General features: G+C 38.6%; 1 protein-coding gene across 1 annotated transcript in view; it reads left to right on the forward strand.

The window, feature by feature from the left end:
- Positions 1-20,658, forward strand: part of LOC128845094 (von Willebrand factor D and EGF domain-containing protein-like) — a 245,872-nt gene that overhangs the window by 37,964 nt on the left and 187,250 nt on the right. Inside the window, exon 2 of the mRNA XM_054043326.1 lies at positions 18,994-19,178. Within this exon, the coding sequence (XP_053899301.1) occupies positions 18,994-19,178 (185 nt within the window). The remainder of the gene's footprint in view (positions 1-18,993; positions 19,179-20,658) is intronic.

Consider the following 20,658-nt stretch of genomic DNA (forward strand, 5'->3'; position numbering starts at 1 on the left):
GAGTTTTCTTAGTTGTGTTTTTACAGACAGCATAAATGTTCAGCACACATTAGAATTCAGATCTTCCAGATTGCTGGATGCAGTCAGATCCCTAAATACTAATATTTGTGTCCACCATTGTATCTGAAAACTGGGGGCCATTTTTTAAAAGATCCCTTAGGTCACTTAATTTATTTCCCTGACTGTATTCAGCAAAATGATATGTACAAACATTAACTCCTATAAAAACAATGAATTCTCTTCCCTGGATTTGCAACCTTCTAAAATTTATTTTGTGTGAACATTTGTATGAGTTTTATTTTGTTTGAAAGAATATTTGTGAAAGAAGGCAAAATTCCTTAAAATATTTATGCAAATGCGTGTTTTCATATAAGATTTGTATTAGAAACGCTTGCATGGCCATCTTGAAATCTTTTTGATTATCCTTCTGTTTATGAAAGCTACAATCACCTAATCAGGGAGTAGAAACAATATCATGTGATCTAAGTGACCAATCTCACAATGTAAGAAATAGCAAGTATTCAAAAGCTGGGTCAAAAGTCAATAGTTCATGAATAACCAATAATAAATGCAAACAAATTTTAGCTTATTTGACCAACAATTTTAAATAATGAGCAAGGTTGTAAAAATCCAAATCAGTTCACAGATGACTCATGAATGAGGGGGAAAAGCTAAATGGGTTTCAAATTGTTTTTCCAGATGTACGGGGGACCAAATTCAACCCATTACAGTTTGAAGCCATTTTTATTATAACTTAATTTTATAAAACACATAAGGCTAGATTTTGCTCTCAGCTACATCAGTGTAAATAAGAAGAATTTGGCCTGTTACATGCTGCACAGTTGGTACTGATCAACATACATCTGCCTTTAATATGCAGCAGATGGGTAACATTCATCTCTCACTATAACTGTGCTACCTTATTGCTGTGTACTGTACATGTATAATGGTGTTCTGCTGCACACGTGTAATCATGCAAGTATTTTTCTTATTATGATTACTAATCCTAAAAGGTTACTACAGGTTAGCAGCTTTAAATCTAATGAGGACCTCAACTAAAACTGGTTGAACTCGATTCCCTTTGATATAAAAAAAAAATAAGGCTTACAGCTAAAGTCATTGTAGATCCTTGGAAACTTGTTATCTTCATAAATGTTGTTGGTCCTTCTGGTATATTACTAAACATTTTTACAGTAATTATACTACAGATTATTCTAAACCAAGAGAAAAAAATAGCATCTTTTAGACAATGAATAGGACAAAATTCCATTACCTAAAACGAGTTAAAGTACTGTGACAAAGTTCCTCCTTTGCCTTGGTGGGTGCTGCATTTTCTGGAGGATTTGCTCGCCTCAGAGGTTTTCGGCAGTCCTCAATTTGGCTCCTTTTGTTAGTGGCACAAACCTGCCATTCACTCAGCTAACCTCATCACTGGCCAGCATGGGGAAAAGGAGGGGAACTTGCAGTCTCTGTTGGCTCACCTAATGGGTTGGGGAACAGGCCAGAGACCTTCGTCTCTGGTGGGACCCACAGGCCAGATCAACTCCTCTTATATCAAATGGGGAGTTGGGGAGATCGGGGGAACCCGTGCCCACCCTCTACTCCGGGTTCCAGCCCACGGCCCTGTGAACTGTCTTAGTGTGCCTCCTGTAACAGCTGCGTGACAGCTACAACTCCCTGAGCTACTTCCCCATGGCGTCCTCCCAACACCTTCTTTGTCCTCATCACCGGCCCTTCCTCCTGATGTCTGATAACGCTTGTACTTCTCAGTCCTCCAGCAGTACGCCTACTCACTCTCAGCTTCTTGCAAACCTCTTGCTCCCAGCTCTTCACACACACCCCTCACAGACTGCAGTGAGGTCCTTTTTAAACCAGGTGCCCTGATTAACCTGCCTGTCTTAGTGGATTCTAGCAGCTTCTTAATTGGCTCCAGGTGTCCTAATTAGCCAGCCTGCCTTAATTGGTTCCAGCAAGTTCCTGAGTGTTCTGGAACCACCCCTCTTACCTTACGCAGGGAAAAGGGACATGCTTAATCTGAGGCTAATATATCTGCATTCTATCACTCTCCTGTAGCCATCTGGCCCGACCCTGTCACAGTACTTATCTAGCAAACAAAGGTTTTGATTTGCTGAGTGTCTGTAGTTTCGGGTGTGAATATCTATAAGAGCCAGCAGATCTCATTCAAGAGTTAGGGCTAGTCTACATTGGCAGCGCTTTAACGTGCCTTGTGTGGTCGCAGCGCAGCCCTGGGAGAGAGCTCTCCCAGCACTCTAAAAAAAAACGGGTGCACTCTCTACACTGGCGCTTTACAGTGCTGCAACTTGCTGCGCTCAGGGGGGGTGTTTTTTCACGCCCCTGAGCGAGAAAGTCTCAGCGCAGTTAATTGCCAGTGTAGCCATAGCCCTTAGACAGAATGAGCTACTTTTCCATAACCAGAAGTATAAAATCCCCAAAGAAACATCATCCAGGCAGATTGAAACTGCTAATTAAATCGGTGACCATTTTGTTACTATACTAATCATACAGACAGTAATAAAAAGAGACTCATGTATTTGAATATTTAAAGTGAATTATGACCATATGTACAGAAACTGCATCTTGCAAGTGTTGAAAAATTGATGCAAAGGATTGGTAACGAACAGGATTTCAAGAAAGCTATTTCAATTAATGTTTTTATTCCATACTTGGGAGTACAGCTTTATTTCAACCTACTGGCCAGGCAGGCCTGTTGAGTACTTCTAGTCTATAACCCTTTAATATTTTTAAAGCCATCTTCATATGATGTAACAGACAGATAGAGTTTCTGCATCTGCTACAGTAGCCATTATATACTTAAGCAAAAGGAGATACATACTTGTGATAGAATCCATGCAAGTTTCTTTTTAGATAGAGCCATTTACAACTAGGTTACTAGATTATAAAATCCTTACTGGATTGTAAATTAGTTGTGCAATGGACCATGTCTTTGTACAGCACACTGCTGGGGCACTGTAAATAACCTTCAGACCAAAGACAGAGTGAACCAAAAACTTTTTTTTTTTTTAAATTTCAAAATGGTGACAGAAAAGCATTCCCTGAATATACAAGGAACTTGTGGGTGCCCAAAATATTATTGCTTTGGCTACCGTGAAAAGCAGTGAATAATATCAGGGGGAAGAGGGGAGGAGAGGAAAAACTTGTCCAGTAAAAAAGAATTGTTATATGGTTACCAAATATAGAACTCAAGATATGGCTAATATTTGCTCACAGTTAAAGCTAATTAGTGACTGGTGCTTCAGAGAAGGGTATAGAAGCCTTTATGCTAGGCTAAGAAAGGCAGAAAACTTTGCCCATTTTTTTGTACTTCAAGGAGTGTATGGTACATAAAAGTGAAGAGCCTAGAATGGAGAGCATTTGGTGCCTACCCATACTAAGACCATGGTGGGGAAATGGAATGAAACAGTATATTATGATGACTCTCACAGGCCTATGTTAGTAAGTGGCTATGACCAAAGCTAACATCTCTAGCAGTCCTGATCCAGAAACAAATGCAGGACATTTATATTTAGGGACAATTTTCAAAGGGATCTAGACCCAGCCTCCATGTATGTGTATTCAAACACCTGCTTTTAATGGGCTAATTTCTGTCCTTACGTTCTCATACCGTTTTTTATAAGATGTCTGCATGCACAGTTCATAGATTCCAACATTCACAAATGCACCTGTTTGTGTACTGTGACAAAGTTCCTCCTCTATCTTGGTGGGTCCTGCGCTTATTGGCAGATTTTCTTGCCTCAGAGATTCACCATGTGGGTTGGGGAACAGCCCAGAGACCTTCCCTTCTGGGATAACCCACAGTCCAGGTCAATTGGGAGGTTTGGGGGGAACCCGGGCCCGCCCTCTACTCCCGGTTCTAGCCCAGGGCCCTGTGGACTGCAGCTGTCTATAGAGCCTCCTGTAACAGCTGCATGACAGCTACAACTCCCTGGGCTACTTCCCCATGGCCTCCTCCAAACACCTTCCTTATTCTCACCACAGGACCTTCCTCCTGGTGTCTGATAATGCTTGTGCTCCTCAGTCCTCCAGCAGCAGACCCTCTCCCTCTCAGCTCCTTGCGCCTCTTGCTCCCAGCTCCTCACACTCCCACCACAAACTGAAGTGAGCTCCTTTTAAAACCCAGGTGCCCTGATTAGCCTGCCTTAATTGATTCTAGCAGCTTCTTCTTAATGGGCTCCAGGTGTCCTAATTAGCCTTCCTGCCTTAACTGGTTCTAGCAGGTTCCTGATTACTCTAGTGCAGCCCCTTCTCTGGTCACTCAGGGAACAGAAAACTACTCATCCAGTGACCAGTATATTTGCCCTCTACCAGATTCTGTACCCCACTGGCCTGGGTCTGTCACAGTATGTAAAGTCTATTGGTGTATGCTGTCTACATAGACAAATATAGAATACTTTTAGAAAATTTGGTTCATAAAACCTGGGCAACGGCATTGCTACTCAGACTCGAATTGGGATCGTTATACCTCAATGTCATTCTTTTTTGTAATTCTAGTCAGTTGACAATAAGTAACCCATAGTATGAGCATAGATCATCCTCCAGAGAGCATTATTGTTCAAGGAAGGTTGTATGAATTAGTCAGAATAACTGGGGAAATGTTGCCAAAGTTCAGCATCCTCCATGAGAGCAGTCTGGAAAAAATGTTGACTCTTGAATCTAGCCTGCATCCAAGCTTAGACAGGAAAACAAGTCAGATCCTCAAAGGGGCAAACCATGGACATCAAATTTCCATCTGAATAGAGTCGCAATGGGTTCTAAAATCGAAGCATGCAAGTTCATTTTTGCTATCACTGTCTAGGAAAGCACCGTTTGAAGGGGTATGTTTGGCTGAGATTAGGAGGTAAGAAAGAACCTTTTCATTTTTGTCTCACTCTTTCATTCTGAGAGATGAGAACAAAGGAGACCAATCAATAACTATAATTATAATTTTCTTTCTATTGATTTCTCAAAAGTCCTTAAAGGCATCATCATTAACTTAAAGCTAACTTATGAAAATTTATGAGGTTTTTAATTCTCTCCTGACAAAGTAATAGTAGGTTATTTCTATATTCAAATGCTTAACATTTTTCGTTCCATAGCCAGGCCAGAATAAGTGAAAATGACACTTGGTAAAAATTAATACAGTAATCGACACATTTTGGCTCTCTTGCTTTCTCTAAACTGGAAGAGAAGATACATAAGACTATTTTAAAAGCAGCAAAAGATCAGGTTCCCGCGTTCCGTTAAATTTCACACTTTGTATTTGCAATGCCAGCACATTTTCTGTATTTGTATCCATTGTTCTATTTGTGTATTACTTTAGGATTGACAAAAGGTGCCAGATAGACAATCCTAGAGACTGAAGTACTTTATTCATCCACAAAATAGATGTAGCACAGGCAGCTGCAGTGCACGCTTTGCCAGGTTGGGTATGTTTCAACTCTCACTGAAGTCAATGGGAGGCTTTACATTAACTTTTACAGAAGTGAAATTGAGCCCATTGTCCCTCCAATGTGCATAAATCCTGTCATAGGAGAACAGCCTCTGGTAGAGTGGAGGTAGTTCAATCTCAATGCCCAGTCTCTGAGACTGTCAACAAGGGGTGAATTAGTGCCAATTGTGATACTAATTTTGGGGATATGGACATCCTGGAACAGGAAAGATTTTGCATAGGCCATCAAAAAGCCAAGACAATAGCAGCTGGCCTAAGCTGGATTTGAAATGGCAATCTAGTAGTGAAAGTGTCTGCCGTTATCAAAATTTCAAGTAATCTTTAACAGTTGTTTTGCTGTGGTGAAAAAGAGGTTATCGGCATGCATAGAATCACAGAAGATACAGAGACAGTGGAAAGGGCCTATTAGCTCATCCAGCCCATTTTGCTATGAATGCAGAATGTTTCTTGACAGTACATTTTCAGTTGTTTAGTCTGGTCTAGTTTTAAAGTATGCCAACCAAAGCGGCTTCCACCACTTTCCTTGGGACACTATTCCATAGCTAAATACTATAGATCTCATGGGAGAAGTTGATAGCAATGAATATAATTCAGACATTAGGAATTGTATAAAATTGATAAGGGAAGCAAAGGGACACAAGGAGAAACCTATGGCCAGAAGAGTTAGTGACAATAAGAAGGAGTTTAAGTATACCAGGAACAAAAAGAATCCTAGCAATGGTATTGGTCCATTACAAGATGGAAATGGTGGGATTATCAGTTTAATGCAGAAAAGGCAGAAGTCTTTAAGAAATATTTCTGTTCTGTATTTGGGAAAAAGACAGATGATGCAGTATTATAACACTTTTTCCATTCCATTAATATGACTGGAGGATACCAAAGTTAAACGTTTTAAAATCAGCAGGTCTGGATAACTTCAAGATAAATCCAAGAGCTATAAAAGAGCTGGCTGAGGGGCTTGCTGGACCATTCATGTTGATTTTCAGTAAGTCTTGCGATACTGGGGAAGTTCCAGAAGACTGAAAGAAAACTAATGATGTGCCAAGAGTTAAAATGGAAAAATGGGATGATCTGGGTAGTTATAGGTGTGTCACTCTAACATCGATCCCGGGCAAGATAATAGAATGACTCATTAGGGACTTGATTAATAATGAATTAAAGGAGGGTAATATAATTAATGCCAATCAATATGGATGTATGGAAAATAGTTCCTGTCAAACTAATTTCTTGTTTTTAAATGAGATTGCATGTTTGGTTGATAAAGATAATAGTGTTTATGTAATACACTTAGAGTTCTATAAGGTCTTTGACCTGGTACTGTGCAACAATTTAATTACAAAACTAGAATGATATAAAATTAACATGGCACACATTAAATGGATTAAAAGATGGCTAACTGACAGGTCTCAAAATGTAATTGTAAATGACGACTCATCTTTGAATGGGTGTATCTCTAGTGAGGGCCCTCGTGGATTGGTTCTTGGCCCTTATGCTATTTAACATTTTTATCAATGACATGCAAGAAAACAAAGTCATACCTGATAAAGTTTGCAGATGACACAAAAAGTGGGGGAGTGGTAAATAGTGAAGAAGACTGGTGACCCATACAGAGTGATCTGGATCGCTTGATAAACTGGGCACAAAAACAATATGCATTTTAATACAACTAAATTTAAAGGAACAAAGAATGTAGGGCATACTTAAAGGAGGGGGACTCTGTGCTGGGAAACTGACTCTGGAAAAGATTGGGGGAGGAGATAATCAACTGAACCTAAGCTCTCAGTTCAACACTGTGGACAAAGGGGATAATGCCATTGATGGATGAATAAACAGGGGAATCTTGAGTTGGAGCAGGGAGGTTATTTTACCTCTGTATTTGGCATGGGTACAACCATTGCTGGAATACTGTGTTGAGTTCTGTCCACAATTCAAGAAGGATCTTGATAAATTGGAGAGGCTTCAGAGAAGAGACACAAGAATGATTAAGGATTAGAAAACATGGCTTATAGTCATACACTCAAGGAGCTCAACCTATTTAGCTTAATAAAGAGAAGGTTAAGGGGTCACTTGATTTACATGGGGAACACATATTTGATAATAGCTCTTCAATTTAGTGGAGAAAGGTATAAAATGATCCAATCAGTGAAAGTTGAAGCCAGAGAAATTCAGAGTGGGAAATAAGATGTAAATTTTCAATAGTAGGAGCAATTAACCATTGGAGCCATTTACCAAGGGTTGTGGTGAATTCTCCATCACTCACAACTTTTAAAGCCAGATTGGATGTTTTTCTTAAAGATATACTCTAAAAATCATTTTGGGGATGTTCTATGGCTTGTGTTATACAGAAGGTCAAATCAGATTATCAAAATGGTCCTTTCTGGCCTTGAAATTTATACATCATTGTTCAAAATTTCTTCAGATATAACTTTACATTTTCCCTTCTTAATAATATCCCATAGCATTTTTCAAACACAGCAGGTGATAACAGTGGTATTCCTGTCAGACATTGCTTCTGTCTCTCAGTAAAGCACATCCAAAGCTGTGTGTGAGAAAGAGTCTTTTACACTTGCCTGCAGAACTCCTGCACTATCAATATTTAGCATACTACTTTTTAAAGTTTTCTTGGGGAATTCTGACTACAAAAGATGTTTCATATAATCAATCAATTCTTTCTAATCTACAAGTTAAGAACAGAAATCAAACTGTAGATAACAGAGCAAAGCACGAATAGGTAATTGCTCTGTCTGGAAGTAAAAGTGGAACACAGCTGGCCTGTGGTTTGGCAACAGTATGTTTCATTACTTTATGGAAGATCCAGGATGATAAGTGACCTTGTTCCCAGGCAAACAGAACTTTGATGCATCATTCAAGTGATACATTTGGGCTGTTGAAATGTTCCAGTTACAACCTTCTCACAGTGTTCCAGGTTACCTCATTTGTGTAGACAAGCTGATTAACCCACAATAAGGATTCATGTTCTTACATACTGCCTGGTGGCAAGGAGCTGTGGTAATCAGTGTGGAGTGGAAAAAATATCAGAGACTCCATTTGGGCAACTTGCAGCATTGTGGGCCAGGTCCAGTGAGGGAGAAGCCATATTTGTCTTGGATACCTCACAGGGAGATTATACGGACCGTACTTTATCGCAAAATAAAAGGAAATAAGGACAACCCAGGGAATTATAAACCAGTCAGTTTAACTTCTGTACCCGGAAAAATACTGGAGGAAATAATCAATTTGTAAGCATCTTGAAGAAACTAAGGCAATAAGTAACAGCCAGCACGGGATTGTCAAGAACAAATCAAGTCAAACCAACCCAAAGTAATAATCTTCTTTGACAGGGTAATAAGCATGGATGGAGGGAGCAGTAGATGTGGTATAACTTGACTTTAGTAAGACTTTTGATAGTGTCTCACATGAACGTCTCATAGGCAAAATAGGAAAATATAACCTAGCTAAACCTACTATAAGGTGAGTGCACAACTGGCTGGAAAACCATACCAAATGGTTCACAATTGAGCTGGAAGGCCTTATTGAGTGGGGTTCACAGGGAGATTTCCTGGGTCTGGTTCTATTCAATATCTTCAAAAAATATTTTGACAATGATATAGAGAGTACACTTATAAATTCTGAAGACAATACAAAGCTGGGAGAGGTTGCAAACACTTTGGAGGATAGAATTAGAATTCAGAATGATCTTGACAAACTGGAGAAATGGTCTGAATTAAGCAGGATGAAATTCAGTTAGGACAAGCGCAAAGAATTAGACTGAGGAAGGAATAATCAATTACACAAATACAAAATGGGAAATGACTACTTGGGAAGGAGTGCTGCAGAAAAGGACCTGGTGTTACAGTGGATCCCAAACTGAATATGAATCAACAATGTAATACTTTAAAAAAAATAAAATAAAAGAGAACATCATTCTGGGATGTATTAGCAGAAGTGTTGTAAGCAAGACACAACAAGTAATTATTCCACTTTACTTAGCACTAATAAGGCCTCAGCTGGAGTATTGTGTTCAATTCTGGGCATCACATTTCAGGAAAGATGTGGACAAATTGGCAAAAGTCCAGTGGGGAGCAACAAAAATGATTAAAGGTCTAGAAAACATGACCCAGGAGGAAAGATTGAAAAAAATGGGTTTGTTTAGTCTGGAGAATAGAAGACTGAGCAGGGGCATAACAACAGTCTTCAAGCACATAAAAGGTTATAAAGCAGGGGTCAGCAACCTTTCAGAAGTGGTGTGCCAAGTATTCATTTATTCATTCTAATTTAAGGTTTCGCGTGCCAGTAATACATTTTAACATTTTTAGAATGTCTTTTTCTATAAGTCTATAATACATAACTAAACTATTGTTGTATGTAAAGTAAATAAGGTTTTTAAAATGTTTAAGAAGCTTCATTTAAAATTAAATTAAAATGCAGAGCCCCTCGGACCGATGGCCAGGACCTGGGCAGCGTGAGTGCCACTGAAAATCAGCTCACGTGCTGCCTTCGGCATGTGTGCCATAGGTTGCCTACCCCTGTTGTAAAGAGTAGGGTAATAAATTGTTCTCCTTAGTCACTGGGGACAGGACGAGAAATAATGGGCTTAAATTGCAGCAAGGGAGATTTAGGTGAGACATTAGGAAAATCTTCCTCACTATAAGAGTATTTAAGCACTGGAACAAATTATCACGGGAGGTTGTGGAATTGCTGTCATTGTCTACTCTAACATGTTCTTAAAAACCTCCAATCACCTGTCAGGGATGGTTTAGAAACTTTAGATAATACTTAGCTCTGCCTCAGTGCAGGGGACTGTACTAGCTGACCTATCGAGGTCCCTTCCAGTTCTACAGTTCTATGCTTCTATGAATATACAGTATGTCCATAGAAGTGAACAGACTAAAATCTATATTTTGTATGAATGGTTGATATACCATATCTACATCAATAACAGTCTCTTAGTTGTATGCTGGAAATTGCTGTGAAAATAACAAGATGCCTTATTTTCAAAACATTCAAAATGTTTTTTTAGCATTAGAGCTATAGAAAAAAATGTGGTTTTGATTGGTCCAATTTTTTCTCTAACTTCTGTCTACCAGGATTGGTTGAATCATTCATTAAGTATAAATTATGCAACATACAATCTGGTTTTTAGTCCCCTAGTTATCGCTTCATGGGTCATGATTTCTATATAGATGCTCATTATACACACATGTCCAATTAATATTGTGTGTGAACACAATATGACTTGTTTAGGACCTGGTCATTAGGAGTATGAGTATGTGCTAGTTGTGCCACATGATTGGTCACCTAGAGTTAGCTCTGTTTTTCAATGATCTGCAAACAGGTTGTGATTTGTACTTGTTTACTATGAAGTTTCTTTGCAATATTTTTTAAAAGGCCATGAGAGCGCATATGGTTCAAATGTTCTCAAATATTTATTCACACTCATATTCACCACAATTTGTGAATAAAATTTCTCTCACCAGAATGTTCACAATAATTAAAGAGGGTCTCCAATACTTATGAAAAATGTCAATGAGTTTTATTCAAAAGAATATGGACAAATAGGGTTTTGGGGTTTTTTTATGTAAATTCACCTGGATTTACCTGATAGATCACAATAATACCCCTCCCTGAAACATAGTATTAAAATTAGCATAAAAATTAACTGGAACACATTCTTCTCTTACCATTGTGAATTTGGCCACTAATAGTTTGGAGAGAATTCCTCCTTCTCATCTAGTTTCTTCTCTTTCTCCCAATACTCTTTTTCCACAGAAGGTAAGGGCCAGAACCTGCCTCGTATGAATTTTTTTTTTTTTTAAGTAAGGATTGGGGGAAGGACTGCAAGCCTGGGCCCTATGGGCCTGATCCTACCAGGTACTGAGCTTGCGCACCCTGTTGGCTTCAATGAGATCTGAGGGAACTCAGCACCATGAAAGAGCAAGGCAGTTTGTATTTTTTATCCAAACATTAAAATCTCAGATTTTTTTTCTCCAGTAGGCACCAGAATCAAACACGCCCCTTCCTCTGTGTCGAGTAAGGGCCATGCCTGCAGTGGAATTAGTATGGAGAAGGCAGGATGCTAAGTACCAGGCAAGCTCAGCCCCTTTGTTGCAGCAAGGAGAGGGTGGGAGAATTGGTGGGCTAAGGGAGGATAGGGAGTATGGACAGATAATTACATGGACCCATTATCAAGGAACCTTCACTGCAATTAAGGAAAGGGGCAGTTGCAGCCTGGGGTTCAGAGGACGAGTCCTGTGGAAGTCCACATTTCTCAGGCTGTGTGCAGGAAGATTTGGTTCCAAAAGTATATTAATGTTTTAGGGTTGTAACTTTAAAGAAATCCAAATCACACAGAATCACAGCACCTTACTGAATGGGGACTACTCTCTTTTCATTTGTGTCAGAAATGCTTATTTTTCATTAATGGTCATCAAATTAGCCATCTATTTCTCTGAGCGTTAGAATGTGCTTTCAAATATATTGTGTGTCTAGCACTATTCTGGCCAAAATAAATACAAATCTCAGCCTCACAGACCTTATTTCTTTTAGTGTTTTCTATCTGCTACCACCTATTGATATTATTTGACTGGCAGCTGCTATTCCGAGTAAACAAACAAGCTCTCAGCCTCCTAAGCCTTTGTCTGAGTAATCCATTGATATTTACTGGGAGGGCAGATGGCAGAGAGAGTTCTAGCTCACCAAAGCTAACATGCCATTCTAAATAAATATAAAATGAAGAATGCTTTATTTTTAAGTTTGCCCTGTCTTGCTCCAATTCCCTCTGCTGTGTACCCCTTACCCCATCCTCTGCCAGCATTGCAGTGCCCTGCTCCTTTCCAAATGGAATCAGAGCATCAATCAGGAGGTAACGGGGCCCTTTGGGGCTGCACAGATAAATTCTATTCTAGCATCCTTTTCGTCACAGTCACTGAAAGAGAAATGAATGGCTGCATGCAGAACAGCTGGGCTGGCTGTTAACACTGGGCTACCTATAACAATCTTATACCCATGGAAGTTGGGGCTGTTTGGAATTTGGGGCCAGATCTTGAGCCACCTGGTGGCAGTGCTCCGCACAGCTGAGGAATAGGGAGCCTTAAACTATCTTTACCAGACTCCCTCTGGATACCTTAGACAAGCTACATGGCTTCTCACATATGTCTACATTTGAGCTGGAAGGTTTGATTCCCAGCTTGTACAGACATCCCCATGCAAGCTCTGCTCAAGCTAGCTCCATTGAAGCCAGGAGGCAGAAGCAATGCAAAGGAATGGAGTGATACACAGTTAACTACATTGTAGTCTGTATCTACCTCAGAAAGCTGAGCCAACCTTGGAAAATCAAGGAAGTAAATAATCCTTCGCGTTGATGGTTCCTGTGGCCAGATCCTCAGCTGGTGTAAATCAGCATAGCCTTCAATGGAACTACAGAGATTTATAGCAGCTGAGGATCTGGCCAGTGACCTAGAAGAAACAGGTAGAAGGAATCAATGTTTGCCAAATGGAGAGTACATACAGTGGAAGTAAATAAAAAATTCAAATCTAAGACGGAATACTTGACAGCCTCCTTGGGCACTTTTATTGTACCCTTCTTACTTCAGCCAATACTAGAAGGGAACAAACTGTGTAGTGGTCATGCCATCCTTTCCCTTGGCCATTACATGTCTCTAGATACGTATATTTCCAGGAGCACTGTGGCAGGAACACAATTATGTCAGCATACCCAGAACAGCAAAATAGTGGTCCTGTAGCAGTTCACACATCTGACTTTCCTTGCACCAGTTTCTCCACCATTAGGTCTGTGCCTTTCCACCCAGACAGTTTCAGCTGAGCATAACTAATTAACAGCACATCTATTGAGCAACTAAGGGTGAAATTTTGGTTTTATTGAAATCAGTGGTGAAACTCCCACTGACTTCAGTAGGACTAGGATTTCACTCTAAAGTTTGGTCTACACTACATACTTACACCCGTGAGTGACGTAGTTATACCAACCTTAACCCCCCTATGTAGACAGCACTGGCAGGAGAGCTTCTCTCACTGACATAGCTACTGCCTCTCATGGAGGTGGACTTGTTAAGCTGACAGAAGAATTCTCTCCTATTGGCTGAGAACATCTTCACCAGATGCAATGCAGCTGCACTGATGTAAATTTGTAGTGTAGACCTGCCCTAAGACTTTCTTTATAATGCTGACAGAGTTACTCAAATACTCTTTTTTATTTAGCAGCCACAACATGTATTGAGTTTTGTTTGCTTTGAATGTGTCAAAAAGAACCATTTCCAGTGTCTTTTTGCAGGGAGCTGCTCTCACAAAATTGTTGGTTTTCAAAAAAGAAGGAAAAAAGCTTTAAAACCTAGACAAGCAAACAAAACATTATGTCTTTTTAGCAACACCTCTTTAAGTATTGATGGTAATAATAGTTCAAGAAGAATCTTATTATAGAGAGCTGGATTACTAATATAAATTCTAGTTACTGTACATCATTTAATTCTTAATATGCACTGAAACTGGACAGGAAGAAAGCTGACTATATAATTTAAATCTTTATGGTCATAATGATGATGACCCCTTGGCTCCCCTGAAAACTCAGCATCTTTTCATAAATCTGTAATACAATTATACTAATAGAGCTGTGAGATTAAATGAAATTTACAGTTGTCCCATACAAAAAGAAATATTTCTGTTTAAAGGCAATCTAGCCTGCCCCTGGGAGAACGATAACAATTCAGTACAGGACATGGACATTGACTTTTATTGTTCCCCACAGCAAGGGGGGGAGGGGACAATTGTTATATTGAACACTTTCATCACAGTACACAAGCTTGACATCACATCTGACTTTGTCACACATTAAAAATGAACAGAAGGGTCTTCATTTGATTAAAGTCAATATAGCAGCCGTCCCCTTCGCACAGAGGCAAATAGTTTCCAGGTGAACTGCTTCAGGAAATAGCAGGATTGTTGTTTTGGGTTTGTTTTTTTAAACAACACTTCCATAACATAGTCTAATTATAAAGATATTTTCCTGTTAAAGAAGTGGTAATTAGCCTGTGCCCTGAACTGCAATTTGCATGTGAGGATTTACATGGACTGTCATAAGCTTCTAAAATGTACTGTTTTTGCCTAGGAAAGTCAATAACTTAGTAACTACACAGTAAATGACTTGTGCTAGATTCTGCTCTGGCTTTCTCCAGCTTCATATTAGCGCAATTCCATTGACTTCAATGGAGTTGCTCCTGATTTGCATAAGTGTAAGTGAGAGCAGAATCAAGCATTCTAACTGGGATGGAGTTGACAGCTGATCAGGTTGCCTTAGCACTTCTTCAGTCTGTAAGCATAACTATCCCAAAGCCAGAGGCTGTAAAACACATTCTGAGCCTTAGAGAATAAAACATTAAGAGATTGTGGTTGTTTGAGTCATGCCTTCAGAAATGTCATGTGCTTAAGGGGGCCGGGGGGGAGTAAGAGCATTCTTATCTTTGTCCAAATATACTCTCTTGAATTGAATTTGCAAACTTCCCTCCTGCCTTATCCTACCATGCCCCTCTCCTGTGCTCCTAGGCTTCCCTCCCTGCCCTTTGAAAATTTCAGTTGTGTTGAATATTCTTAATGTTAACGTGCAAAACAGGATTTTTTCTAAGCTACTGTAAACATAAAGACATGAAGAATGAAAAATAATTAGCCATGTCCTCAACATCTAATATATTTGCCTTGTTTTAAGAGAGTAGTTAATCATCAACAAGACCACAACATGTTTTGTGGATTTGTATTATTACTAATTCATTTTGAGCAGTGTTATTAATTACGTTTAAACAGAATATTCTGTCTTATTATTATTATTATTATTATTATTATTATTGAAATAACTGACTATTATTAATTACATTTAAAATGATATCACAGGACTCCTGCAGTAATACTGTGCATAGAATAATATTTAAACTCCATTTACATGTAGAATCTTTTGTTTTTCATTTCAAAGGGAGGTAATTAGAATAGGCAATGGGGAATTGTGAAACCTGAGTTCTGTTCCCAGTACTACTTCTGATACATTGTGTGATGCTGGGCAAGTCATTTAGGCTCTCTATGCTTCAGTTACCCCATGCATAAAAAAGGATAGTAAAGCACTTTGAGCTCCTGGGATGGAAGTTGTGAGGTACTATTCTTCACAAAAAACAAGGCATAAACTCCTGCTACACTGAGATTAGTATGTATACAGCAATACTACATTAACTATTTTCTGCATAATTTCTCTCTCTCTCTCTCTTTTTTTTTATTAATTCTTTGTCAGGAGTTTAGAAATACAAAAGATTTCCAAGAGAGTCCTGCTTCAAGTTAGGTATCTAAATTAAGAGCTCAGCGCCTCCTATTGAGAACAAGGCAACCTATTGTGGTTCTGGGAGATGGTCTGCCCGTCTCAGTCTGCCTGTTGAGTACAAGACAAGCTGCTGGGAGCAAAGACTGAAAATCTGACTAATTTCTATAATATATGGAGATATACCTTTCTCATAGAACTGGAAAGGACCTCAAAAGGTCATCGAGTCCAGCCCCCTGCCTTCACTAGCAGGACCAAGTACTGATTTTTGCCCCAGATTCCTAAGTGGCCCCCTCAAGGATTAAACTCACAACCCTGGGTTTAGCAGGCTAATGCTCAAAACACTGTAGGTGAAACTGTGGGCAAGTGGCCAGGGAGGAAGTCATGGGCATCCCACACAGCAGCCAGAGGATTAAAGCCTCTGTGTGGGATTAGGCCCTTTCCTCTTCTCAGTCTCAGGAAATTCACTGAGTTTGGTGATGGTCCATTCCATAGGGGAGCCCCACTGTCTCCAGACCTCTTCTTCGTCAGTTTTCCCCATCAATTGTCAGAGTGGTATATTTAACAAAATACAGCATAAAGGGCCTGATTCTCTGCTGCCCTGCGCCTTGTGTAGTCATTTTCATGAATGCAAATTCAATACAAAATTGGTGTAAAATGCTACAGTTCTGAGAATGAGGCCCAATATATACCAAGAGTTCAATTCCTTCTGTATTACAGCAATGTTAATGTAAAGTTTTGGGCTCCCATTGAGACATTCATCTTGAAGGTGCAACAAACTAATATGACATAGGTACAAAAAGGCATTTTAATAGATACTGTCACAACTTGATCTTATAATACAAACATGAGTAATCAATCCAGAAAAGGGTCTATATAAGGCACATAAGCTCTTTGAGCTGCTAGCAGGCTATTATCTCAGGGTAAAATTCACCCTTGTGCACAAGGCTGGCCCAAGGCCTATGCACTACTGAAGATAGTTTAACTCCCACTTAATCCCCTTTTGCAAAGGACAGTTTTAATGCAATGCAGTCCCAGGACTGGCTGTACATCCACAGAAAGGATTTCTGAAGAAAACAGGACCAGACATAACTATTTGTACAATATTTTCCAGCAGTCGCTGTGAAATGGTTCTTACCCTTCTCGGAAAAAAGGTTGGGGAATTACAAAATTAAAAAATACAGTAAATTTAATTTAATTGAAACGTTGCATTGATATTGCTCTGGCCTTCGATTGGTAAAGTGCCCTATAGGCTGTAATAATGGTTCTGTAATGCTCCATTTGTCTTGTGTACCATTGCTTTACCATCGACAGAATAAAAATAATCTTTAAAAATATTAATATAAATAGATTGACTTTGACCTTCTGAGTATCTTGTCAACAAAATAAAAATGATAAATCTGCTTCAGTGTCACTGGAGCAATATTAAAACAGGGTTATAATCTGAAAAGTGACATTTGAGAAATGATATAGTGGGGATTTCATATAAAATACCCTTTGTTTATAAAGCCAACTACTGCCAGCCCTACACATAAAAGCTTGGATGTGAACATCCTGCTATGTTCTCTCTGCCTTTTACATCATCACTAGTAATTAAAGATTACTGCTGTGAGAAGTTGGCTGACAGTTCTGTTGAAAAAGAGGCATGAAGCAGACTAGAGACCAGTTCATTCCTCCACAGCTGTATTCACTCTACAGTACTAACATGGTCAAATTTGTTTTTGTTTTTTTTTTTTCCTGTAAAGAAAGCAGATAGGATTCAGGGAAAGAGACGGAAAGCTGAGTAAAAAGGTGCATTTTTTTTTTCTAACCACACATTAATTTTCTGACTACAAACACCTGGAAAATAAATAAAATCACTAGAAGTCATCAAGCCATTGCTTAACAAGAAACCATAGGATACTAAGACTCAGGAAAACAATAAAACAAGGAAGAGGGATAGACAAAATGACCTTCCATCTGTAACAGTGTTGATTCAATGCCTGAGTTTCCAAAGAACAATTTTCATACAATTTTTGCATCTTTTGAACTTCTAGCAGTAAGAGGGAGTTGTATTAGTGCTAGATAGCTAAATTATTTTCAAGGCTTTACAATGTTAAATGTTTTTAGATCTTTTAGTATTTAAGAAGGTGTATGTTATTTCTTATACAATTTAAGAGTCCCCAGTTATTTGGGGGAAAAGGGAAACCAAAACCAAGTGAACAAAAAAAAAAAAAAAAAAAATCTTTGAAAAAGATATTCTTTAACCAAAAACATGAGAAAGTATCACAGCGTACCTTTCAGCATAAATGCTTTCAAATAAATTCTACCTTAGCTTTCATTCTGAATATAACAAGTTGTTGTTTTCAGGCTATTTATTCTTTAATAATTCTTTGCAAACTGTTCATATTTTATTTTTCTTGGTTTAAATAAAACTAGTTCATGATCTAGAATGATAAATATTGAAAAGTTTGGGAATGATGTTGCATATTTTAGTGCTAGGGGATATCATTTTATATGAAACTAAAAATAATCATAAACACAGTACTTGAGTTAAAACAAAAAATCAAAAAATTGTATCATCAGATTACCAAATCTGGAACCTCAGATCAACCTCTCTTTCTCTTTTGAATTTTGGGGAGGGGAGACTCAAGCTATGTTTATACTGCTCTGCAGTTCAGAGTATGGGGGTTTGAACAGCAGTGCACATTAAAGTGCTGTGCTGTAACTCCCCCATGTGGACACTGCAGGCATGGACAAAAAGGTTTCCAGTTCATGTTTAGCCCTCTTCAAACAGGACTCTACATTAATGTGAACTAGGAAATTAGTTTGTGCCTGCAGTGTCCACATAGGGAAGTTTCAGTGCATCATTTTGATGCTCACTGCTATTCACACCCAGGGCAGGGCAGTGTAGGCAATCCCTCAGATGCCAGTCCCTAGAACCAAACCCAAGTTCAATGCAAAACAAGAAGGGCTTTATTTTCTGCTTCTGTTTCAAATGTGGTCAAAATCTTGTGAGATTTCAGACCAAGATAGCAAACATCCTATAACTACAGGTCCTGAGATTTTAGAGTTGACAAATCCAAACTTGAGCCCTAGCTATGATTTGGCCTTGAATCCTAGCCTGAACCTAATCTGGATTTGAACACCAGCTCCTTGGCCCATCTTCAGCAGTTATTAATTATGAGAAACGGAAATGGATATTTTGTAACCCTCATTCTTTTTACCCTTTCTTTAGCTCCGGAATGCTTTCCGGAAGGACACCAGATTCTGCACAATCCCTACCGCAGCACCACGTTTGATTCATTGGAATTACAGCAAACAGCAATTCAGGAGCTGGTTTGTGATCACTCATTGCCACAAGGGTGGTATCGTTTCATGATCAACAATAGGCCTGCAGAAATGCCAACAAAATGTGTAGAAGTTAGTAAAAATTAAGAACTAAACATCTGTGTACTTAAATAAATCCAGTAGGTGCAACTTCTCCTTTCTGTCACATCTGTAAAACCTAGGGTTGCCAATTTTGATTGGACGTATTCCTGGAGGTTTCATCATGCATAATCTTTAATTAAAGATTAATCTTTAATTTGTGGAGACTCCGGGACAATCCTGGAGATTTGACAAACACTCTAACAGCAGGTAACCGAAAGGTTATAATGGGGTTGCGTGGATTTAACTGACAGGAGGATTTTGCCCTCACAGTTTGTATGGTCATCATTCCCCCAAAAGTACTTCTTAGAGGTTAGTCTATTCCAAGTAATTCTGGACTCCACACTACTGGAATGAATTCAAAGGGCCTGATTCTGTTCGCATTTACACAAGTGTAAATCGAGAATAACTCCACATGAAGGAAATGGAGTTATATCAGTTGAAAAAGAGTGTAAGTGACAAATGACAGAGAGAAACAAGATGCAAATGTTTTTAATTAGTATTGTTGCCACAGTGTATTACTTAGTCTCATAAATGGGTTAGTTGCTTTCTCTAGTTGTTTCACATGCGACTCTGTAGAAAAGGATAAGAAAATTGATATTCATTTTCAGGTGGAGTTAATACAATTTTGAAACCTAGAAAACAGAATTTATGGGCCAAATTCAGACCTTCTGTACAATGGGTGCTCTGCCAGATTAACTCCATTGTATCCTTATCAAATACCAATAGTGTACTGAGGACCGCTGTATGAGATTAAAATGGTGTCTAACGCATTATCAAACAAAGAGTCTATTCTGTAGAAGAATAGATTAATTGATGATTGTAAAGCACTTTGAAGATGAAAAATTCAATTTAAAGTCCCTTTTAAAAAATATTACATACCACGCTACATACAAAACATTTATGAAGTTAGAAAACAACATTATATATTCACAGTAAGAGCAACAACTAACTGTGCATGCTTAGTCAAGACAAATAAAAGTTATTTCCATAATTTTACATTATATGGAATGTTAAATCATACTTGTCGCTTTTATGGGGTTCCTAGGATTATATATACTATATACATTTAATTATAAAATATACATTTGCTTCTGTTAGTCCATCAGGGAAGAAATTGTTTAAAAAGTCATATTTTGTTTATTCAGGCTGTTCTGTATATGTGCAATTATTCTATAATATATCTTGTCTTTACAATTCAGTAATTTTCAGTATTTGGGATCTCCGCAATGTACCTTTAGCAATACATCCTTTGTTTCTTTAGCTTCCCCAACTTGGACTCCTTTATTCAAGTTTGTAGGGTTTTATCACTTGTTTAGTTTCTTAACTTGTAACGTCATTCTTATCATTGGTTTCTTAAGTCTTATCTGAATGGTAGAAAATACCTGTTTCATCCTGTTGATGAAGGATTATATCTGTTATATGTCACTACTGGAAGAATGTGTTTCTTTTAGATCTTCACCTTCTAATTCTT

Source organism: Malaclemys terrapin, chromosome 11, assembly GCF_027887155.1.
Source record: "Malaclemys terrapin pileata isolate rMalTer1 chromosome 11, rMalTer1.hap1, whole genome shotgun sequence".
NCBI lineage: Eukaryota > Metazoa > Chordata > Testudines > Emydidae > Malaclemys > Malaclemys terrapin.